At 33.6% G+C, this 21,538-nt stretch overlaps 3 protein-coding genes across 11 annotated transcripts; 1 reads left to right on the forward strand and 2 right to left on the reverse strand.

Annotated features, from left to right (window-relative positions):
* Nucleotides 1-1,445: 1,445 nt before the first annotated feature.
* On the reverse strand, nt 1,446-9,673 carry LOC107269893 (death-associated inhibitor of apoptosis 1). Of its 6 annotated transcripts, none has more exons than XM_025087106.1 (4): nt 9,320-9,673; nt 4,571-5,505; nt 4,377-4,466; nt 1,446-4,226 (listed from the first exon to the last, which is right to left on the reverse strand). In XM_025087106.1, the coding sequence occupies exons 2-4, from the start codon at nt 5,441-5,443 to the stop codon at nt 3,924-3,926; spliced, it is 1,266 nt and encodes a 421-aa protein (XP_024942874.1). In that variant the 5' UTR covers nt 5,444-5,505; nt 9,320-9,673; the 3' UTR covers nt 1,446-3,923. The 6 variants fall into 6 exon arrangements, with proteins under 6 accessions (XP_024942874.1, XP_015599782.1, XP_015599778.1 ...); XM_015744296.2 differs by having other exon boundaries at nt 9,330-9,671; XM_015744292.2 differs by lacking the exon at nt 9,320-9,673 and adding an exon at nt 7,514-7,685.
* A 412-nt stretch (nt 9,674-10,085) lies between these two features.
* Nucleotides 10,086-15,662, forward strand: LOC107269894 (baculoviral IAP repeat-containing protein 2). Of its 4 annotated transcripts, XM_015744300.2 has the most exons (6): nt 10,086-10,955; nt 11,749-11,867; nt 12,518-13,413; nt 13,510-13,548; nt 13,642-13,725; nt 13,859-15,662. In XM_015744300.2, the coding sequence occupies exons 3-6, from the start codon at nt 12,580-12,582 to the stop codon at nt 14,168-14,170; spliced, it is 1,269 nt and encodes a 422-aa protein (XP_015599786.1). In that variant the 5' UTR covers nt 10,086-10,955; nt 11,749-11,867; nt 12,518-12,579; the 3' UTR covers nt 14,171-15,662. The 4 variants fall into 4 exon arrangements, with proteins under 4 accessions (XP_015599786.1, XP_015599785.1, XP_015599784.1 ...); XM_015744299.2 differs by lacking the exon at nt 11,749-11,867 and having other exon boundaries at nt 10,100-10,955; XM_015744298.2 differs by lacking the exons at nt 10,086-10,955; nt 11,749-11,867 and adding an exon at nt 11,927-12,381.
* A 351-nt stretch (nt 15,663-16,013) lies between these two features.
* On the reverse strand, nt 16,014-21,187 carry LOC107269892 (baculoviral IAP repeat-containing protein 7-A). Its single transcript, XM_015744291.2, has 8 exons — nt 20,251-21,187; nt 20,041-20,161; nt 19,378-19,587; nt 19,099-19,277; nt 18,857-18,997; nt 18,207-18,352; nt 17,875-18,128; nt 16,014-17,522 (listed from the first exon to the last, which is right to left on the reverse strand). Exons 1-8 carry the CDS (start codon nt 20,728-20,730, stop codon nt 17,332-17,334), a joined length of 1,722 nt encoding a protein of 573 aa, XP_015599777.1. The 5' UTR covers nt 20,731-21,187; the 3' UTR covers nt 16,014-17,331.
* Nucleotides 21,188-21,538: the final 351 nt, after the last annotated feature.

Raw genomic sequence — 21,538 nt, forward strand, 5'->3', positions numbered from 1 at the left:
ATAGTATCTATGCATATCCGATAGAATGCCTTAGTAAACTCATAATTACTCCAAGAACGTCTATAAGATTGAAGACTAATATCTTACACAAGTAGAAATACTTTTCTACGTTGTAATACCGATTTTGATGTTAAAGATAAGATATTCGGCGCCAGAATAATCAGAACTTCGTATAGCCGATATCCGTTCTCTATTGTGTGACCAAAATCTAGAATGCATGTACATACATTTGGAGAATTAATAGAAATCATATCAGCTGAGATAGTGATGGCATTCACATGTCTTCGTAAACGTAGTTGTTTTTATATAATATATTTTATATGTATAACCTTTCGCTTCGTTGAAACTATGCAAGGTATTCTAAAAGTAGCTACAAATTCCTCCCGTAGCAAATCTATAACATGTTAAATAATTAAACCGGTTTAAATTTAAGCAATGCATGACTCATATCCGTCAGAAATAAAGGAAATTATAATACAAGGTCATCGTAGGAGCACAACAGACTCAACCGTTATTTGGCCACATAATGAACCAATGTATAACGACGCAATATGAAATTCTTTAAGATGACATTCATTATCTTTTGAAACAAAAATTGGAAAATATTAAGGGCATATTCCGTAATTGAATCACGTTTGCTGTTATTACATTTCACCTAATTGCATCGATTGATTTCGACTGGTGACAAAAATTAATCGATGTAGCTGAAATTTAATAATCGCAATCGTGGTTCGATTACGGAATATACGCCTTAAGCATATATTGTACATGGCGTAGAATTTTGGTGATAAACTTCACAGACGCCCCACTTAGGGATCAATCAACATTTTTTTGTTATCATAAGACTGATTCATATAGGAATGACTGTTGAAATATGAGAATCGCAAATGTTTAAAAGTTTTCTAGATTATACTGAAGCAAATTGACGGTTGACGTTGAAAGGCGTCTGATAAACGAGTTTGAACAGGACGAAGCCGATTCCATGGCACCATTGACTGTTCTTTATACTTCTCGGCGCTTGGTTCTCGGTAGAGCTATGAATGAGTCTGCTGTAGATAATTCGACGTGTGAGAGGAGAAATAAGAGAGGCCATGACTATGGGAATGGAATGCAGTTGGGGGGGCCGGCCAGGCAAGCTATAGTCTACACGCGGTATACCGGTTGAGCGAGTTACGTTTTTACGTTGTTAAAAAAAAGGGGCTTGGAATGCCAAGGCTCTTTAAGGGCATCACGTAACCTTCGCTCCATGAAACTCTTCCCAACACGAAGTTTATAAGAGCGCCAGTAAATACATATATAATATGCTATAAAAATGACCGTGTTGGAGGAAATGGTCCCCATTTTTAGATGATGATTATACAGTTTATTTTTTCGTTCTCTTACGCCAGTCTTATTATTAGAATATGATTTTAGGAAATATGTAAAAGATAGAAGTAACGTAGACGTAATTTATTTAGGTTTCTTTATTTTAGACATGTTTAATTTTATATTAAAAAATATTCACAGAAAAAATAAATCTTGTGCATGATATTGTTGACAGTATTATTATACGTACGTTTCATTCATAACTGTGCATGGAATTATAAAATAAAATCAGTCCGCGCGAAGGTAAATTATTTAGTTATAATTTTTAGGTGATGTTAAAAGTCTATTAGGGACCTACAAGAGATGACGTGATTGTATCATCCTCATGTAACTCACAGTTAACATTTTGATTTACATGGTATTAGCTCATACAGGAAAGTATTGTTGAATTATAATATTGAACGATAAGTTTGAGAGTCAAACAGCATACAAAAATGTATGGATATAGTATATGAATTTTGAACTCAATTATTATAACCTATTAATATATGGTACTATCAAATGAAATACGCATTTAGTCTTTTTTTATACATCCTAAAACATACTTTATAGGCTTTTCCTTTAAAAATATTCTTGCATTATCTCAATGTTTAATTTTAGTAAATATAACTAGATGATAAATAGTAACTATTAGAGTGCGAAGTTGATAATTAGTTTATAAAAATTGGTGGGATTAATAATACGTTTGTTAACATTATTTGTAGCAAGTACGATACCCCAATTAGAATAACAACCAAAAATTATAATTGCCCTCTAAAACTATTGTGTATATGTTTATATTATTCAACAAATTCAGAAATCATATAATTCAGAGGGTTCAAACAATGTGATCGCTTGAGTGATATAAACGTGCAGATACGAAACACAATTTTATATAAGAGAATATCGAAATATAAGAAATAGTATACTGAGGGAGTCAGGATAGAATTTTTGTACAGAGTTTTTCATACGAAATGTATTATCTTGGATCACTTTATTTGCCTCATTCTGTACATATTTATAATATATTCAAGCAAGTAAACAATAGTTTGACGTTAATACTGTACTGAATAAATTTTTCAATTTATTCCAATGTGTTGTGCTACTTGAATAATTAAGTTTTTTATGTTCTCTTTGGAATGAGCAAATGAATTCAGTTTCAAAAACAAAAATTTTTTCAAAATATGAATATGCTCTGTATCTTACTGGAAAATGATATATTCTGAATTTATTATTGAAACAAATTAAGTTCAGTTCTTGTGAAACCAGAACAAATAAATTATTTTGAAGATAATGAAATATTAATTTGGACGTCGATGTGCCACGTCAAATAAATTTAAAATGTTTTTCTGCTAGCTATATATATCTATGTATGTATGTATTTTACGGATATAATTACAAGTTTTATAGTGCAATTCAGTTCTAGACTATCGAACTATGTAGTTAATGTAAATGTACATAAACCATTTAACCCTAAAATAGAACTGTCATGATTGTTATGAGCGATTTATCAAAATTATAATGACTCAACCTTCAAGATGAACGAAAGTTAAGAAAATAAAAATATATTATGAAAATTTATTAGTTGATGAGATCGTATGAAAAATTGTTCCGAATTCGTGCGAAAACAGTAATCAGAAATAACACTGCTTTCGCATTTTCACATCGTAGTATCAAATTTCACTGGTTATAACGGGAAACAACTTATCTTTGTTTTTATGTAATTGTCCGGTAATATACCTATTGTTCACCCATTTACAAAAAAATATTTTAATAATCACAGAAACTACTTAAAAAAAAATAGAAAATATTGACGAAAGATACTTACACCAGATACATTTTAAAAAAGCTCTTCTCTTCATGCTCATGGAAATAAAGAATTCATTATTTTCAGTCCAACAAAAATGATTCTCCTCTGTATTTCCTCCTCAATTTCTATCATCTAACTTTATGTGTAAACTGCAAATGACTAGACATCATGTTATACTATTTGTTTGTTCATTACCTTTCTAGTCCTTCTTTTTTCTTATTATATTACACATTGAATGGGAAGTGCCCTGAGCACGTTTTGAAAGTATGTAGATGGACAAACAGCAGTGCAGTTGCAGGCACTATCTTGGCTTCACAAGTATGACGAATGTACAATGGATGGGAAAGAATCTCTTGAAAGTAACAGTGAAAGTGCTAGTGAATGTAGATCTTGACATTTAGTACCTGCCAACTTGTATGTAACATGAGTCATGTCATATCAGCATTATATTTAAATCATTTTTGTAACCGACTGTACATGGTGTTATGCCAAAAGCTTACAATAAGATAGCGAACACCTCATATATAATATATGCAGTGCAATTTCTTCAATGAAAGCGGCTGTACACCATAAAGTATGAAATACTATGAGAGAAAAGCTGGCACTGTCATAACATTCACTCCTGGTATATAACATGTAATGTCCTGCCAGGTGCGCACTTAAGACAAGTAACCGTATGTCCTTAGAATAAAAACAGCACATGTGTTTGCATTGTTACAATTTATATAGGGTCAATTCCAATCCTCTTGAAATCACGGAATGTTGGGTACTAAGAAACGAAAGCGCGAACTGCCATGGCAACTGATTTACGGCATACAGCGCAGGATGTCATGCCAGGTGCACACTTAACGCAAGCAACCATATGACCACACGGTAGAAATACCACGCCCAATTCTTCATTGTAACATATTTTGCACATTCTCGCATCATCAATGGCTTCGTTATGTGATGCCTTTAAAACTGCTCCTTCTTTCGGACTGCTACCTTCTGATTCTAAGCTGCTACATCCACTGTCGGAAGGATTACTTTGGCTGGATTGGCTTGGACCTGGATTACTTTGGGTCGCGAACCTCTGAAACAGTTGAAATAAATAAATGAATGACTGACTGTATAATGACAAAAGTAATAGATGAGTGAAGAATTAGGACTTTTCTCATTACAAGGAGTAATGCGTGTAAACTATATATATATATAAATAAAAAAAAAAAAAATGGAAATATACCTTTGTCGATGCCTCTGTAGATTCTGCTGCTTCTGCTGATTCTAGTGTTGGAGCTGATGCTTTTGCAGTTTCTGCCGTTGTCACTTCAGGCTGAATGAATTAATAAACAAAAATTAGTTAAAAATTCAATAAATGGAAAATTGGTGTCATAAATATAAATTTCATTTTCAAGTAGAAACTCTAGTGGTACTAACCATTCTCATGTAACTTGGAAGATTCATCTGCATTGCCTCCTCTCTCGATGGAGGTGGCATATGTAGTCCTGTGACATTGTTGATGTAATCCTGTCCTTTTACTAGGAGCAGGTAATAGCACTTTGAGAACCACTTAGCATGCTGTTCCCATGGATCATCTTCAGGTTCCCAATCTTTGAGACCTCCACCACAGTGGTAACACAATGTCTGATCACCTTTGCCAGTATAGAAAAATCCTGCATTAGCCAACTCTTCCTTACTATGTGGCATGCATTTAGGCCATGAATCAAACGATTTTAGCCTTGCATCGTAGCTAACGTATTCTGGATATGCAGGTGCCTTTGATTTCCCTATACCAAGACTACCTAGTTTGGCCGAACTTGGGAGTTTAAGATCTGATGGCCCAGGAAACGTATCTGGACCCGATTGTAGTCGACATTCAATACCATAGGGGCCACATACATCTCGACTTCTTGGTGCAGGTGGAGGGATAGAAGCAGCATCTACGCCAATAGGTACATTACCACATGGAATTTTCCGGATAAACCTACACCTTGCTGACCACCTCTGATGATCAACCATGGGATTGTCTCCTTCTACCCACTGACATATTTCAACGTGGCATTCAAAGCACTTGACTTTGTCACCTTCTCCTGTATAGTAAAATCCAGCTTGGGCTAACTTGACAGGATCCATATAATCCAATGGCCAATTTCTGTAGCTGCGTAATCTTGCTTCTTCAAAGCGATAATCATTGCCATCAACTATATCCCTTGAATGAGGTGGTGGTTGGATAGGAGGTGATGGTATACGACCAGGTGGTTTATATGACAATAAGTTCCCATGATGGTTACGAGAGAATAAACAGTCCATATCTTCGAATTTCCGTTTCACTGCTTTAGTTCTATTTCTTTTTAAACTGATGTATAGAGCGTCTGTAAATAAAGAAATAAGACATTACTATTTACTGTACTTCCAATTAAATCTATGAAACAAAAAATTAAAAGATATCTCGCTTATCACTCCTTGAAAAATGATTCAAGAATTAAATGTCAGTCAATTGAAAATACCCTTTGACATTGTTGATCATCTACATAAATCATTCTCTTTAGACATATCTTGCACAAGATGCTATTGGTACAGCGTCAAATCAAAAATATTATAAATAAGTTTGTATTTATGAAACCCTGATACGAGATGGCCCTCTACCCACACACAATAATATCACTGGCAGCATAGCACGGCGCAATACATAGGGCCAAAACAAATGCTGATAGGAACGATAAAAAGATTTGCGCTCAGAGTCACGTACACGATATTTTTTCGCATTGGAAAACACACCTATCGTAGTTATCTCGTATCGCGTCGCGAATGGACGGAACACTACTGGAACTTAAAGCCCGTTGGGGAAATCGATGTGTTCAATGAAAGGACTAAAACCGGAAGGTTGCCATATTGCTGGCTCAGCAACCAGAGGATGGTCTCCGTTTCGAAGTTAAACAGCTGTGATATACAGCAGCGCGTTCCTGGATCGTGACCGTCCAACGTTGCCGGTTCGATCACAAAGTCGACTCGCATTACATGTTCTTTTACTGCATGCACAGAGTCTCTACCCACCATACCCACGCTTCCCAGGGTACCTACGGCTATGCGGCTGATCCTTAGGTAAAAGCAGAGGCAAAGCAACTACGCATTCCTTTTCTATGCCGCCTCCTTTTCCCAATTTCTTACATCTGCGCAAAAAATATGTATGCGACGTTCTCTCCTGCGATTAAGGATCTCCAGAAAATATCTCTTTCATTTCACTAAATATAATTACGCTCATCCCTTTGTAAAAAGAAGAGTATATCTTACTAATATAATTTACAAATACATTCAGTTTTCTGTTAAAGCTTCCTGTCAGTATGTTCTTCCTTCAAGGTAATGTTTAAAGTATGCTGATTCGAGAATGTGGATATAAATTTTGAATTGGATTTAAGAAAATTCTGAGTATTCAGTGCTTGTATGCACAATTACATTGTCTTTTTATTTTCAAGAATAGTCACTAACGTGACTAATCTTCCTTTGAACTTTCACATCTGTATTTTTCCTCGTAACTCTGGCAACATTGTAGGAGAGTGTACAAGCTGAGTATGCGTACAAGAGAGAGAAACAAAACAGTAAGAACAGGAACGTTCAAGCGAGACAGGAAGATATCGCTGAATATCTACAAAGGCCGTTCTTTGTACCATGGGTGGGACAAAAAATAATCTACAGCCGCAAAACGATAATTTTCTGCCCCTTCTTTCCCAATTTTTGTCAATATCAAAAACATATCTATATCCATAAGACTATAAAATATTCTATCGCGTAGCACAAGTTTTATTTGCAATACGATATCAATTAACACCCCTTGTATCTTTAGACATCATTCCTTGAACCTCAATCTTATTGATCGCCTTTGCTAGATAAACACAGTCGAAAAATCAACTTCACAATATTATATCGTCAGATCCGATAACCACGAGGCACGTTAAATTATTACCGCCTGAACTTAACTTTGAACAATTAACAAGAGTAGGACACGAACCAGTATTAATTGGACAGCAGTTACACAATCCGTATATTTTATTCCAACTTTTAGCGCAGTTATGTTCCACTTCGTCTAACTTGTATTTGAGTTCCTTTCCGTCGACACAAATCTATCCAAAAACCTCACTCAGTACACTGTTACGACTCGACCGAATAGTTTCTAGCATGCAACACACCATACTGCTTCGACTCTATCGAGACTCCCTCTTTACTTCGTTCTGCTTGGCTGTTAACGGTGCGCGTCACCGCTGTGAAATCTCGTTATATATGCAACCCACAGATAACCCTGACAAACTATAACGCATGAACAAATGGGGAAAATAATTTATGGAAAATTAAAGCAACGTATAAGGCTATTTAGGACGAACTTACCGATTGAAGTTTTCTCGACCATTTGTTTTTTTATAAACGAATCAACTTCAGTTAGTACGTTGGCACCATGAAAAATGCGAGTACGCGTGAAAAGTTTTATTGCGTACAAATCAAGATTGGATAAAGAGATAGAGAGATGACAAAAAGATGTTTATGCCTGTTTGAACTTTGATAGGATTAATGCTGCTAACAAATATGAATCAGCTTATATCCGTCTGCTACAAAAAAGACTATAGTACTGGAGAAATTGTGAGAAAAATGGTGATTCGATATAGTCTATTCGATTTCTGGAATGCAAGTTTTCAAGGATTCTAGTTGTAAAGTTTGTATGCAATCGCGTAACTGATTTATTTGAGAATGCATCATGACACTTCCTAGAACTTATGGACGTAAACGTATTTGACTATGACGTCATGTGCTCATTTCTAAATGGCAGGCTATGGTTCTTTTAGAGGATGAACGCATATATAGTCCTTGAAATATTACTTAGCCTGCCGAAATAAAAAAGAAACAACTGATTATATGACTGAATGACTGTCAGGTTATGGTGTATGTTAAATCATTATGGTTTGGAATAATTAATCTGTAGTGTCTGTACTGAACTGATTCATCAGTATTAGAGAGCGGAAGTGTTTCCTTTTGAAAATGATTGAAACGATGAAGTGGAACTTGCACTTAACTTATTTATCATTTGCTTATCGTTTAGTCAGCATTTGTTTAAGTTTCCCGGAAAGACTTATCGTGGCAAAGTCCCCTCATTTGTTACCATCATTTTTTAGTAATGACTCACATTTCTTTAATTTTGCGGTTTCCGTCAAATATTAATTTTTCTGTTTTTATATATTGGTTTGCATATGTTGTAAACTTTGCCATCTTTATTTATTCATGGCAGAGATAACATTAAAAGATTTACAGTGCCGTTTCTAAGAACTCGTGAAAGTGATAAAGAACGATTTGAATTCTGATTAACTCTACTATCCTTCATATTTATCTAATCCGCGTCATGAAAGGCGATGAGCCAGTTCATTAAAACAGTGCTGTTATATACCAATGACAGCTAAAATGTGCGTTAAATATAATATTGTATTTTCTGGAATGTTACCTACATAATGCACTTACATTAAATTTATATTTTTCTCGTGATGTTATCATGAAATTACTAAATTTCATCAACATAATTTCAATATACTAATAATAAAAAGGGTACAATTTTTAAATGTTTACGATTGTAGTTGATCACTTTTTGACATTACAGCTCGAAATATTCAAATGCGTTTTAGAAACATGCCTGAAACATAAATCTGCTTGTTAGGTTTCAGAAACGTTCCTAAAACGAATCTCAATGTTTTAGGCTGTATAGGTAAAAAGTTGCAATAAATCTGAAAATATTTGAAATTCAATAGATTGAGTTAATTTGAATTTCCCAAAAAATAAAAACTGCTATCATTATTATACTGGAATATCAAAATGCATGGCGTCCCACATAGCGCCACGACGAAACAGAACACGTGTTTCAATATATCTATATTTATTAAAAGAACACGTATGTACTACATAAGCTTTTCATTCCGTCGTTCCGCACCATGGAATAGCACCCTGATCACGTAACAGTAATTAAAATCGTAATAAATAACATCAGCAATGACACGCATAAACATCACAAATTTTCTCAATAATTATAAGATATAAATGACATTTAATGAACTTATAATAATTATCATCTACGGTATCATCGAATGACTTTTGAGATTAATACTCTAGCTATACTCATAATGTACGAAAATATATGTATTTAAAAAAATATACCTATACTTACTTGTTGCGTACACTGTCAACTGTTACTGTCGTTCTGGCGATTGCTTAGAAGGATGTACTATTAAATGTGACTGGTTTGCTGTTGATATCGACTGGTGGGGCTTTATATTATGAACCAATTCGAGAATCTTTAATGTTTGTTCATTGTAAGCGATCGCGATTAGCTGATTCCGATCTTGCAATATAAATTCGTAAAAATATATCGGTCAATCAATTCCAGAAATCATTGAATGTTAATTTTAAAACTCTTATGAATTATGTTCTATGCAACAACGGTTTTTTAAACACAAAATTCCCAAATACAGACAACAAAATTTAAGATTTTTAAATATAAATTCCACTGAGTAAAGAACTTTACCACAAATATCTATGATGAGATCATTACGTATAAGCATTTACAAGTAACACTTACGGAATGATAATAGAATTTATTATTTGAACACTATTTATGGGAAGTAGGTTGCAATTACATTTTTTAATAATAATAGTTCTGTTTCTCATTGGCAGATATAATTTCGTGATATCTTATCTTCTTGATCAAGTGATAGATTGTTTAGTACTACTACTAATCCAAGAATTATACACTCACACATGTTGCAAGTGAACATGAAATAGTATATATAATAATAATAAAATATTATAAATGTAATAACCGATTACACCCGTGCATCGCGTGGGTGCACCGCAGCCAATGATATCGATTGATTTTTGTCAGCAGTCGAAATTAATCGATGCAATTGGCTGAAATTGAATAGCCGCGACCGTGATTCAATTACGGAATATGCCCTTAGTAGGTGCTTACATTTTAAGAAGAAGCCTTTCCCAAAAATTGAACTTTCTAGGTCTAGTGGTTTAGGTTGGGCATCAATTATCTCTATGTCAGTGAGTCAGGATTTATTATACACAGAGATAATACTAGCATACAGCTGTTAGCCTTTATATTGTACTGATTATCGACTAAAAAACATGAAAATGAAAAAACTGCACAAATAGCGTATGAAATCTTGATTGCGTCAACGTTAGATTAAGAACAACCAATCCCAGAATAAATTGATTTGTTCCAATGAAATCCTTAAAATTCTGCTAAGTGCACTATCTGATAAGAAACTTTAAGCTGATTCGCAGTAGAAATATTCAGTTTAAGAGTGTAGTTAACAGTTTAGTTTGTATTAATCATTGATAAAACGATTCACCGCTTCTATTACTCATGATTTTCATAACTTGAAATCTAAGATGGTCGTACTTCCGTCCACAATTTAGAAGTGCCAACTGAAGCCAGAAGATGGCCGGCGGAAGTTTCCAAGCCCCTTGAAGATAGGCAACACGTAATACCAGAGAGAGAGAGAGATCACGTCAGAGTCGAAAACTAGCACATTTCTGCGCATGCGGAAGACATATGGATAGTATGGAAGGAAGGACAGAGTTTAAGCCATAGGGTGCGTTACGTGATAGTATCATTAAAATCAGCTAGAATACTGTTTCGTAGACTCGTGGAAATTTACTGAGGCTTTAAGCTAAAGTTGGAACAAAAAGAAACTTTCGTACAATTTAAGCAAAGTGATACATAACGGCGCTACAAATTTGACTAAAATCGCCGCATTGTGGGACTGCCATTCAACTGCTACTGGTTTGTGTTTTTGTTAAACTTGATTGTTCAACGTGAATTCACGTGACAACAATTTATTTATTTTGTTTTTATTTAGTAAAGATATCAGTACGAATGAGATTTAAGGAACGATGTTTTGAGATACAAGGGATTTTAATTGATATTATATCGCAAATGAAATTGATGGTACAAGATAACATAATGTATAGTCTTATGGGTGTGTATGTTTTTAAAGGGATAGGAAATACAGAAAAGAACAACACAATTATTGCTTTGCGTATAAAGAGAGGCCTTTGTACAATTGAACGATATTTTCCTGTCTCTCTTACTCCTTGCCGTTCTCACTATTTTGTTTCTCTCTTTTATACGTATATTCAGCTTGTACACTTTCCTACACTGTTGCCAGCTTGGCCAGGAAAAAACAGATGTGAAAGTTCAAAAGAAGATTAGTCACGTTAGTACAATATAAAATTTTTAAGAAGAAAATTATAAAAATATATTGTACATATGAGTTGTTAGCTCAGAGTACAAGTTAAATGCACAACAATGTCTAATAAAAACTAATTTTCTTAAAGCCAATCGAAAATTTGCATCCACATTGTTGCATGACCATACTTAAATATTACCTTGAATGGAGAAAATATAGTGGCTTTAGAGAAACACTGAATATGTTCTCTTTAAGTGATAGATAATCGTAAAATAGAGTCTTCTCTTTTTAGAGTAGTATGCGTAGTTTAATGGAATGGAATAGAATAAATATTCTCTGAAGTCCCCCATAACTCGAGGGAAATATGACGTACAAATTTTCTCACAGATGTACATAAGGACGCGGGATTAAGCAGCAAAGAATAGGAATTCGTAATTCCCTAGCTTTGACTTTTACTTGAATATCAGTCGTATAGGCGTAGGTGCGCTCTGGGTGCCGTGGGTATGGTGAGTACAGACTTGGTGCATGCAATAAAAAAAACATGGAATGCGAGTCGACTTTGTGATCTAACCGGCAACGTTGGACGACCGCGATACAAGAACGCACTGTATAACAGCTGTTAACTACGAGCCAGAGTCCATCCTCGGGTTGCTGAGCCAACAATATGGCAACCTTCCGGTTATATTCCTTTCATTGAGCAGATCGATTTTATGAACGGGCTTTCGACTCTAATGTCGCATCCATTCGCGACGCGATTCGAGATAACGTGTAGATTTGTTTTCTATTGCGTTTAAAAGAATCGCGTACGTTGCTCTGAGTAAGAATCTTTTTATCGTGTTAACATTTGTTTTCGCCACATACGCTGAGCCGTGTTATACTTCTGATGATAGTACGTGGATAGGACACCCGATCGTATGAGTGTTTTATGAATAAAAACTGTATATAATTTTACGCTGTCCATTAGCATCTGATGCAAAAAGTTTGTAGAGAGATGACCTAACTGGTCAGCTATGAAAAAGGGTAATTTTAAGTTACTAACATTTTATTGATTCTTGAGAATGATTGTTTCAAAGAATGATAAGCTAGATGTCTTTTTTGTTTCATTGTTTCTATTGAAAATATACTGAGCAATAATGTCTTATTTTTCTATTTGCAGATGCTGTGTATATTAATAGTTTAAAAAAAAATAATAAAGCGGTAAAACGAAAATTGGACAATATGGATTGTATCATTTCGCCCAGCCCACGTAGAAATTTAATGCAGTACAAGTCTCCTGAACATTTGGCACCACCTCCTATGCTGCTACCACTTCATTCACATGATGTAGTCGATGGAAATGACTATCATTTTGAAGAAGCAAGATTACGCAGTTACAGAAATTGGCCATTGGATTATATGGATCCTGCAATACTAGCCAGAGCTGGATTTTTCTATACAGGAGAGGGTGACAAAGTCACATGCTTTGAATGTCATGTTAAGATATGTCAATGGGTAGAAGGAGACAATCCTATGGTTGATCACCAGAGGTGGTCTGCAAGGTGTCGATTTATTAGGAAGATTCCTTGTGGAAATGTACCGATTGGAATAGATCCTTCTGCTATACCTCCACCTGCGCCAAGAAGTCGAGATGTATGTGGTCCTTACGGTATTGAATGTAGATTACAATCAGGCCCGGATACGCTTTCAGATCCGTCAGATTTTAAACTTACAAGTTCTGCTAAACTAGGTAGTCTTGGTATAGGCAAATCAAAGGCACCTGCATATCCAGAATATGTTAGCTATGATGCAAGGCTAAGATCGTTTGATTCGTGGCCTAAATGCATGCCACATAGTAAGGAAGAGTTGGCTAACGCAGGATTTTATTACACTGGGAAAGGTGATCAGACACTGTGTTATCATTGTGGCAGAGGGCTCAAAGATTGGGAGCCTGAAGATAATCCGTGGGAGCAGCACGCAAAATGGTTTTCAAAATGTTACTACTTACTTCTAGTAAAAGGACAAGATTATATCAACAGTATTACAGGATTACAAATGTCCTCTCCGTCCAAAGAGGTAACTTTATTGAATACTTTTAATTATATAAATAGCTTGGTTATATATGTGCTCCCTAGAAATCGTTGCATTTAACTGAAACTTTTTATATTACAGGAGGCAATGCATATGAACCTTCCAAATTGCATTAGCATGGTTAGTTTCAAGTAATTCTTTACTTGAAAAAACTTCAATTTTCGTCCTTATGAAGAGTATGACGAATTAATTTGTGTATTGTAATTCTTTTAGCCTGAAGCGTCAACTGAAGCTATTGCAGAAACAACATCAGTGGCAGCAACAAAATCATCAGAAACTTTAGAAGAATCGGCAACGGTATAATTTCAAATGTTTTCTGTAGCTTATTTATATTGACTTTTGTAATAAGTACAAACACAAATCCAAATTTATCATATAATAATAATAATTTTCGTTATTACATCTTTAGTAATTCGATTTTCTACTTCAGTTGTTTCAGAGCACTGTGGTCGAAAGTAATCCGGGTCCAAGCCAATCGAGTCAAAGTAGTCCTTTGGACAGTGGATTTACCAGCCTAGAATTACAAGGTAGTAGTCCGAAAGATGGAGCAGTTATAAAATCGTCACAACGCAAATCAACTGTTGACGCAAGAATATGTAAAATATGTTATAATGAAGAATTAGGCGTGATATTTCTACCTTGTGGACATATAGTTGCTTGCGTTAAGTGTGCACCGGGTATGACATTTTGTGCAGTATGCCGCAAATCAATCGCTATGTCAGTGCGTGTTTTCGTTTCTTAGTACTCATATACTGTGTTTTCAAAAGATCTGAGTGTAGCGTGATGTAGCTACATTGCAACGATACATATGGCGTTTTCATTGTACAGGACACACGGTTACTTGTCCTAAGTACACACTTGACAGAACATTTTGTGGTGTATGTCAAAAGTGAATCGTTATGACAGTGCCAGCCTTTTTCTCACAGTTTTTCATATTGTATCGCGTACAGACTGTTTCAATGAAGAAATTGCACTGCATATGAAGTGTTCGCCACCATATTGCAAAATTCTTAGCAAAACACTGTGTATAGTTAGTTACAAAAATATATATATAATGCTGACATGACATGACTCATGTTATGCAGAAGTTTGCAGGTACTAAGTATGTATCTGGATCTAACAATTATACTTTAAAGTCAGTGCTTACAGTTATATGTACAGTATGGATGTTATTTTCAAATGTCTTGCATTAATTCTATATTGAGGACTATGATGCAAAGTTAGTGCTTGCACCTGTGTATTGCTATTTGTACATAGGCTTCAAAATTTGCTCAAGGCATTTCCCCTTCGAATAACAAAAAAAATATTGGAACAAAAAAGATATTTATTAATGCAAATAGCAGTATAACATGATGTCTAGTCATTGGACAGTATTACACACAGAGTGAGACAAAGGGAATTATGGAAATATAAAGAAGAATCATTCTCGTATGATTGAAAATCATTGATTCTTTATCTTCAATATGAGAAGTGCTTTTTTAAAATATATCTTCTGTAAGTACCTTTCGTTAACATGTTTCTATTTTCAAGTAGTTTCTTGTAAATAGGCGAACAATTTATAACTGGACAATTACATGAGAACAAAAAACATAAGTTGCATGCTGTTTTAACCAGTGATTTGTTATGTGAACTGTGTTGAGGGTAAAATATTGTTGAAACTAATAGTAAATTCGAAAATGTCGATATACAATAATCAGAGGTTGAATTTTAATTCAACGTCGATTGCAAACATATTTACGTGAAAATTACGTGAATGTTCAAGAACTATGTTCTTTTTAGACCGACTGGATTGGGAACAATTTTTCATACGATATCATCAAATGTAATTGGGAAGGTTTGTGTAAAGTTGTAGAATTCGATAGATTCTAGAAATGAATTTCATCAAAATCTATTTATGTATTTGCACGATAGATAATAGAAACATGTTTTAAATTTATTTGACGTGACAAATAAGAGCCAGTCAACTATAATTTCGTTCCATAATAAATCAGAATTCATGTTTCCTCAGCAGAGGGACAAAATATATTATTGCCCGAGAAATGTTGGATTTTGAAATTACATTTTACTTTTTCTAACGGAAAATTACGATAATGATATTTATTTAAATAGCGCAAGTGCATAGGGAAAATGGAAGAATCTAATCAATGCAGTATTAACGTCGAACAATCGTTTAGTTGCTTATAATTATCATATAAATATGTACAGATTGAGGCAAATAAAGTAATACAAGGGAATAAATTTTGTATGAAAAATTTTCTACGTATATTCATTGTTAATTTCATTCGAAGGTACCGTTGTAATAGCAAAATAGTAAACTTATATAGTCTACATATTCTTTTTTCTGTTCCATTCTGTAAATCAATACTCAAATTTATATTTACATGCAACAGCGAACTTATATAGTTACGTAGCAGCCTCAGATTCTGATATTATAATCTTTTATCCAGTGGACGTCACTTTCGTCTATGGTGGTTTGACGGTAATTTTATCAACACGTTTTTGTTTTAATTGACACATCTGATATTAGAGTAGTTTTACATTTTTTACGGTATCTGGATTGGGGAAAATAAATTACTTAAATCATGCACGTTCTCCATTCGAAGACTTCTATATTCATGTACATTGTTAGTCAACATTGAATAGTAATATCATTCACATATATATATGTCTATATTTAACAGAATAAATTAGTATAGGCTCACAAAAAATAAATAGTGCATATTAGGGTTCGTTAGTACATTATAATATAACACGTGAATAAGGTCTCTTATAACTATGGAAAACAGATTTAAATAATTTTTAGTATACCGTGTCAGCCCTGACTCTGTCTTGTAGATAAAATACTTAAGCTCTATGACACTTGTCTTTTGTAGAGGATTTACACGTAATTTGTAATATCATAAACGTACATTCTACAGCTAATGTATCATGTTCCTAGATTGGTTAAAGATTTATTCGACAGCAATACATTGCGAAGGCTAACTTTTTCCTTTTGATAACTTACAGGTGGAACACAAGTGACAGTATTGAGATATTTCTTTCAAATGGTAGTTAGCTCATGTAATTATTTAGTATTATTTGATATTTGATTGGAAACACATTTGTTTTAAATGAAGAATCTTAGTATACTCTTTTGAAGATATATAGTCATTTGAGTTTGCAACATAGATACATAGAATTTCTCACATTTTCAGCAGTCTTGTATTTAAGGGATCACATTATGCAAATATTACGAGTGCAGTTGTGAAAACAGTGTCACGAATTAATGATAAACCTGGATGAAAATTCCATTTTAAATACAAATGTATCGAATGTTGACTGTTCTTCGCGTTTTCTCAATAGTTAAATATTACTCATATTGATTATCTTGAATATCAATTTTGCAATATATAATTTTCAGTACGGTATGTGTATAATAATGGATATTACGTGTAATACGAAATCTTCAGACAATAAAGGAAAGCACTTTGATCTGGACGCAGGAAATATATAATGTTAGTATAAAAGAACAAGCAGCACAACATACACTTGTTTTGTCATTTATCATCGGTCAATCATTTTTCTTGTTGACAAATTTTATTCCATTATTCTTTAGTGAGTGATGGATATTAATGCATATATAATTTTTTCTGGTAGATCAGTTAATTGATCAAACAACATTGAATTCATCAATTTAACGTTTATCTATCTATGCAATCCTCTATTGATAAAAGCAACTACTTAGTTCAGGACTCCAATTCTAATGGCCGCGTTCCATCCAGGAAGCACGACTGATGTGTTTTTTCATGAAAACCGTAATAAGTATTGCATAATAATATATCTCAATAAAAAGATCATCCTTGAGATTGAACGAAATCAATTCGGTGTGAATTTTTAAAATAATTTAAAAATTATTGTTAAATTTCAAGCTAAGAAAGTACGAACGGTGGCTCGTATTTCTTGTCTGCACATTGGACAATGAGTAAGGGATGGAGCACAGTGTACGCAGGTTGCAAGATGCCCACATGGTAAGAAAACTACTGCAACTTCTCGATCCATGCATATTTTACACAAACGAGCTTCCTTCAGTCTCCTGTTCTCCTCTTGCAGCGACGCTGGAAAATCATATATTAATCTATTATCATTTTATAATACGGGATTATCGTTAAAAAATCTGAATGACTTTTTAAAATACTTCCTATCAATGTGTTATGAGAATTACTTTTTACATCGAGCTTAGATAAAGAACTGATATAAGGCTCGAGTAATTATTTGCTGTAATAAAAATTAAAAATTCTGTTGCGTGTAATAGATTGCATTAAATGTGCAATTGTTTGCAGTAAACAATATCAAGGTCACATTCTGTAAATTATGATTAATTGTATATTGAAAAATCAAAATCTCTAATTGGAAATGATAATTATATGGAAAAATATATGTAAACATTTTATAGTTGATTTTACTTACATGATTCATCATCATCTTTTAAATTCTTCTTCTTGTCAGTAATTTTCTTTGCATCCGCATCATCCTTAGTTTCTTTATTTATGACTAAGTTAGCACCTTGTTTTGTATTATCTTTAACAGTATCTACGGTCATGACAACATTGTCAGGTTGATTTCTTTGCATCTGTGAACTGCGCGATGATTCCGCATTTATTATACTGCTTAATAAATTAGTCAATTCACTCGACGGTGAATCAGGTGTATGGCTCTCGGTACTAAAAAATAAGAAATTTCCATAATCAAGTATTATGACGCTGTCCCTAATCTTTATAGAAATATTTCTGCTCACGTACCTAATGTTATCATCTTCTCTACACTGTATATGCAGCACGTCTTCAATAAGCTGATCTGGATTCGTATACGGCACCCCGTATGTTTCCATTCTTTTTTTAAGTGCTCTTTTCACTCTTCCTACATGTAATCCAACTTCTAAAGCTGCCTGAAATGAATAAACGCGAAATATAACGTTGTACTTCGATGAAATATTATGTTATTTTATGCTTCCTGATATAATGATGCAAGTAATTTATGTCACTTCAACGGAGAAAGTTGTGAGACTGACAATTTTGATCGAATCTTCTTCAGTATATTCATATCAAATGTTCTTCCCCGGATTACTTGACCAAAATCGCTAAAGCCGATAACTGCACGGGATGGATGCACACTTCTTATCAATAGTTTTTTTATAAGTTGCATTGTGAGATGAAATTACCTTATAACTTTTGAAATTACGGTACACAAGTTGTATATTATTTCAAAGGAAGTATATTCCAATAATTCATGAGACAGGTAATTAAAAATTTTATCATGTTAACTGAAACATGTTTTAACTTATAACTCATGTTTTGTAAACTAATATTTTCCCAAGAGTGAATATTTGTAATTTGTATTTAAGAAAATTACTTTTGTTTTCAAATATGGAAGTAGTATTTATGGTACTTACTAGAGCTGGAGATGTATTTAAAAGTTCCTCTAGTTCAGCTTCTGTTACTTGTCGTACACGAAGTGGTGAAACGGTAGAAAGTGAAACTGGAGGAGTTTCAGAAACTTCACCTCCTTCGTCTTCTGACACTCCCTCAAATATCTGTATGTAAAAATGATATTTTGGTAATCTTCTTGATGTTAGGAATTTTTAAATGCTAACATTGCATAGTAATATTTTGATATAAAAAAATATTGACTTACCGATGGATCCAAGGAAGGTCTATTCTCGACACAATGTCTTATGAATTCTTGACCCCGAACAAGAGCAACAAATCCGCATCTTGGAAACCATTTTGCATGTTCAGTCCATGCATCATCTGTTACTTCCCAATTACGCAGGCCACCATCACAATGAAAACATCTGACTTGATCACCAGAACCTTTTTAATAATATTAACACATATTATAAAATTACATGGTTAGTAAATTAGGTATAAGTCTTATTTAATTCCAAATAAAAGTAACTTTTAGCTTTCTTACCAACATAATAAAAGCCCGCTTGCGCCAACATTTCTGGTGTTTGTCTGAGATTTTCTGGCCATCCTTGAAACGTTCGTAACCTTCCTTCAAATGTAGCATGTTTTGGTTGACGTGGTGCAGTATGTGCTTGTATGCCCAGTTCTTTAAAATTGGAAGTAGCGCCGGGCGACAATTTTACATTGCCCAGCTCCACTTTTTCTGCAGACACCACTAAAATATAATATTTGGACATTGTAAGTGTCTGACTCGATTAACATTATAATTATATTGCAGAAAGGCATTTTTATGTCTACAAATTGAATTTATAATTCTTGTATGTTTCACTATATTATGTAACAAAAACTTGTTGATAAAAACACATAAATACATTCAACTTTTTAGTAATCTAAACTTATAATATCATTTAAACATTACCTGAACCCATTCAAAACGTACACTAGCAAATAAAGTTGAATTTTGACATTGCCAGAACAGTTAAAATTAGCAATGCCATTACCACATGATGCAAACTATTATATGTATACAATACATAGTTCAAGTTTGTCAGAGGTATATATTCAATACTTATCATATATAACTCACTACTTACATATGAAGAATCAGTACAAATAGTTATAGTTAATTAGCTTAATCATGAAACAGTTCAATGACTTTCATATTTACCTTCATTGTCATCCTGATGCATATAAAAGTCACAAGTGGGAAAACTAATTCTGTGTACTCTATCAGGATCATCACCAGCTTCCCATTTCCTTATGACTCCTCGACAAAATGCACATTCAACCTAGAAAGGAATTTAATTGCCATTCCTCAAAAACTACTGTTGTGTTATGTTAGAAGTATAAAAGATACACTAATAAAAGTATAGCTTACCACATCAGCTTGCTGCAAATAATAGAATCCTGACTTAGCAAGTCTTTCGGGTGATATAATTGAAGGAATTGGCCAGTTAGTAAAAGATTGTAATCGTTGTGCTTCAGTTCGATATTCAACTTGAGGATTTTCACTTTGAACTAAAGATGATATAGGTCTTTGATTTTCAGTATCTGGTTGTAACGATGCAGGAGACAATGGTGGTATTGATGATGAACCATGAGGAGATCCAACCAATGGCACATTACAAGTATTTAAAGGATTTTGAACAAATGGACAATTGGGTTGAAGTTGTCGATGTCTTGCCATAACTTGATCTCCATAATTCCATTCTGAAATTTTTGCTCCGCACAAAAAACACTGCACTTCCAATAATGATCCTGTATAATAAAATCCTGCTTTTGCTATTCGAGCAGGATCAACTGCTGCGTTAACTGGCCAGTCAGAAAAAGTTCTTAATCTATTTTCTTCAACATTCATGATGAAAGTTCACTTGAAACAATGAGATTTAAATTTATAAGTAAAATATAAGAACAAGTAGTTGCATATACGAGGTTTATGAACATCATCTAGTTACATCAAAATATAAAATCGTTTCAATGATTATCTTGACAATGTTAATGAATTTCAAATTTCACAATTTGTTTATATCATTCTCAATTTCTTATTATATTTGAGAGTACTACGCACAAAAATTATTTAGGTTATCTCTTTTGATAATTCTTGGAGTTCATTTCGTTACTGGATATTATACCATGATGTTCAACATTAGGTATCACATATAACGACATAATGCCATTAAAAACTGAATGACGATACTTTGTTTATGTCTTCTTAGAACGGAAAGTAAAAACAGTCGGCGCAACCAGAAACTGAAGTTCGCGCAAGTCATGTAATTTCAGGAATGCGATGCCAAATAAAGATTATGCAAAAACTATCAATTCAAATTGAACTCCATTGAAACATGGTTGATTAAAAACTTTCATCACAATATTATTTTACTACAATTTCACACTATAGCACGTATATTACTAAACCTACTTTATTTGATTAAGCTTTGACACATTTAAATTGCATACTTATAATTGATCCGCCAGTAGGTTTAGGTACCAGAAAGTATACACTCAGAGATAAGCCACAAGTGATTTTTCTCGGTAATCTTTTTATATATATTTACGGCATATTATCTGTTTTTCGGTGAAATTATGCAAAAAAGATAATATAAATATAAAAATAAAGTAAATCTAATATATTACTCAAGTCAGTATCGGATAATTGTTTATTTCTT

This window comes from Cephus cinctus, unplaced genomic scaffold, assembly GCF_000341935.2.
Source record: "Cephus cinctus unplaced genomic scaffold, Ccin1 Ccin1_scaffold0690, whole genome shotgun sequence".
NCBI classification, from domain to species: Eukaryota; Metazoa; Arthropoda; class Insecta; order Hymenoptera; family Cephidae; genus Cephus; species Cephus cinctus.

Coding starts and splice junctions, on each gene's coding strand:
- LOC107269893 (XM_015744292.2), bottom strand. CDS start 7,535: ATGGTCGAGAAAACTTCAATCG. Junction 4,467..4,570: donor TTCCAAGTTACATGAGAATG/GTTAGTACCACT, acceptor TAATTCATTCAG/CCTGAAGTGACAACGGCAGA. Junction 4,227..4,376: donor CTACAGAGGCATCGACAAAG/GTATATTTCCAT, acceptor CAACTGTTTCAG/AGGTTCGCGACCCAAAGTAA.
- LOC107269894 (XM_015744298.2), top strand. Junction 13,414..13,509: donor TGTCCTCTCCGTCCAAAGAG/GTAACTTTATTG, acceptor TTTATATTACAG/GAGGCAATGCATATGAACCT. Junction 13,549..13,641: donor TTCCAAATTGCATTAGCATG/GTTAGTTTCAAG, acceptor TAATTCTTTTAG/CCTGAAGCGTCAACTGAAGC.
- LOC107269892 (XM_015744291.2), bottom strand. CDS start 20,730: ATGAATGTTGAAGAAAATAGATTAAGAACTTTTTCTGACTGGCCAGTT. Junction 20,162..20,250: donor ATTTGCAGCAAGCTGATGTG/GTAAGCTATACT, acceptor ATTCCTTTCTAG/GTTGAATGTGCATTTTGTCG. Junction 18,998..19,098: donor GACCTTCCTTGGATCCATCG/GTAAGTCAATAT, acceptor TTTTACATACAG/ATATTTGAGGGAGTGTCAGA.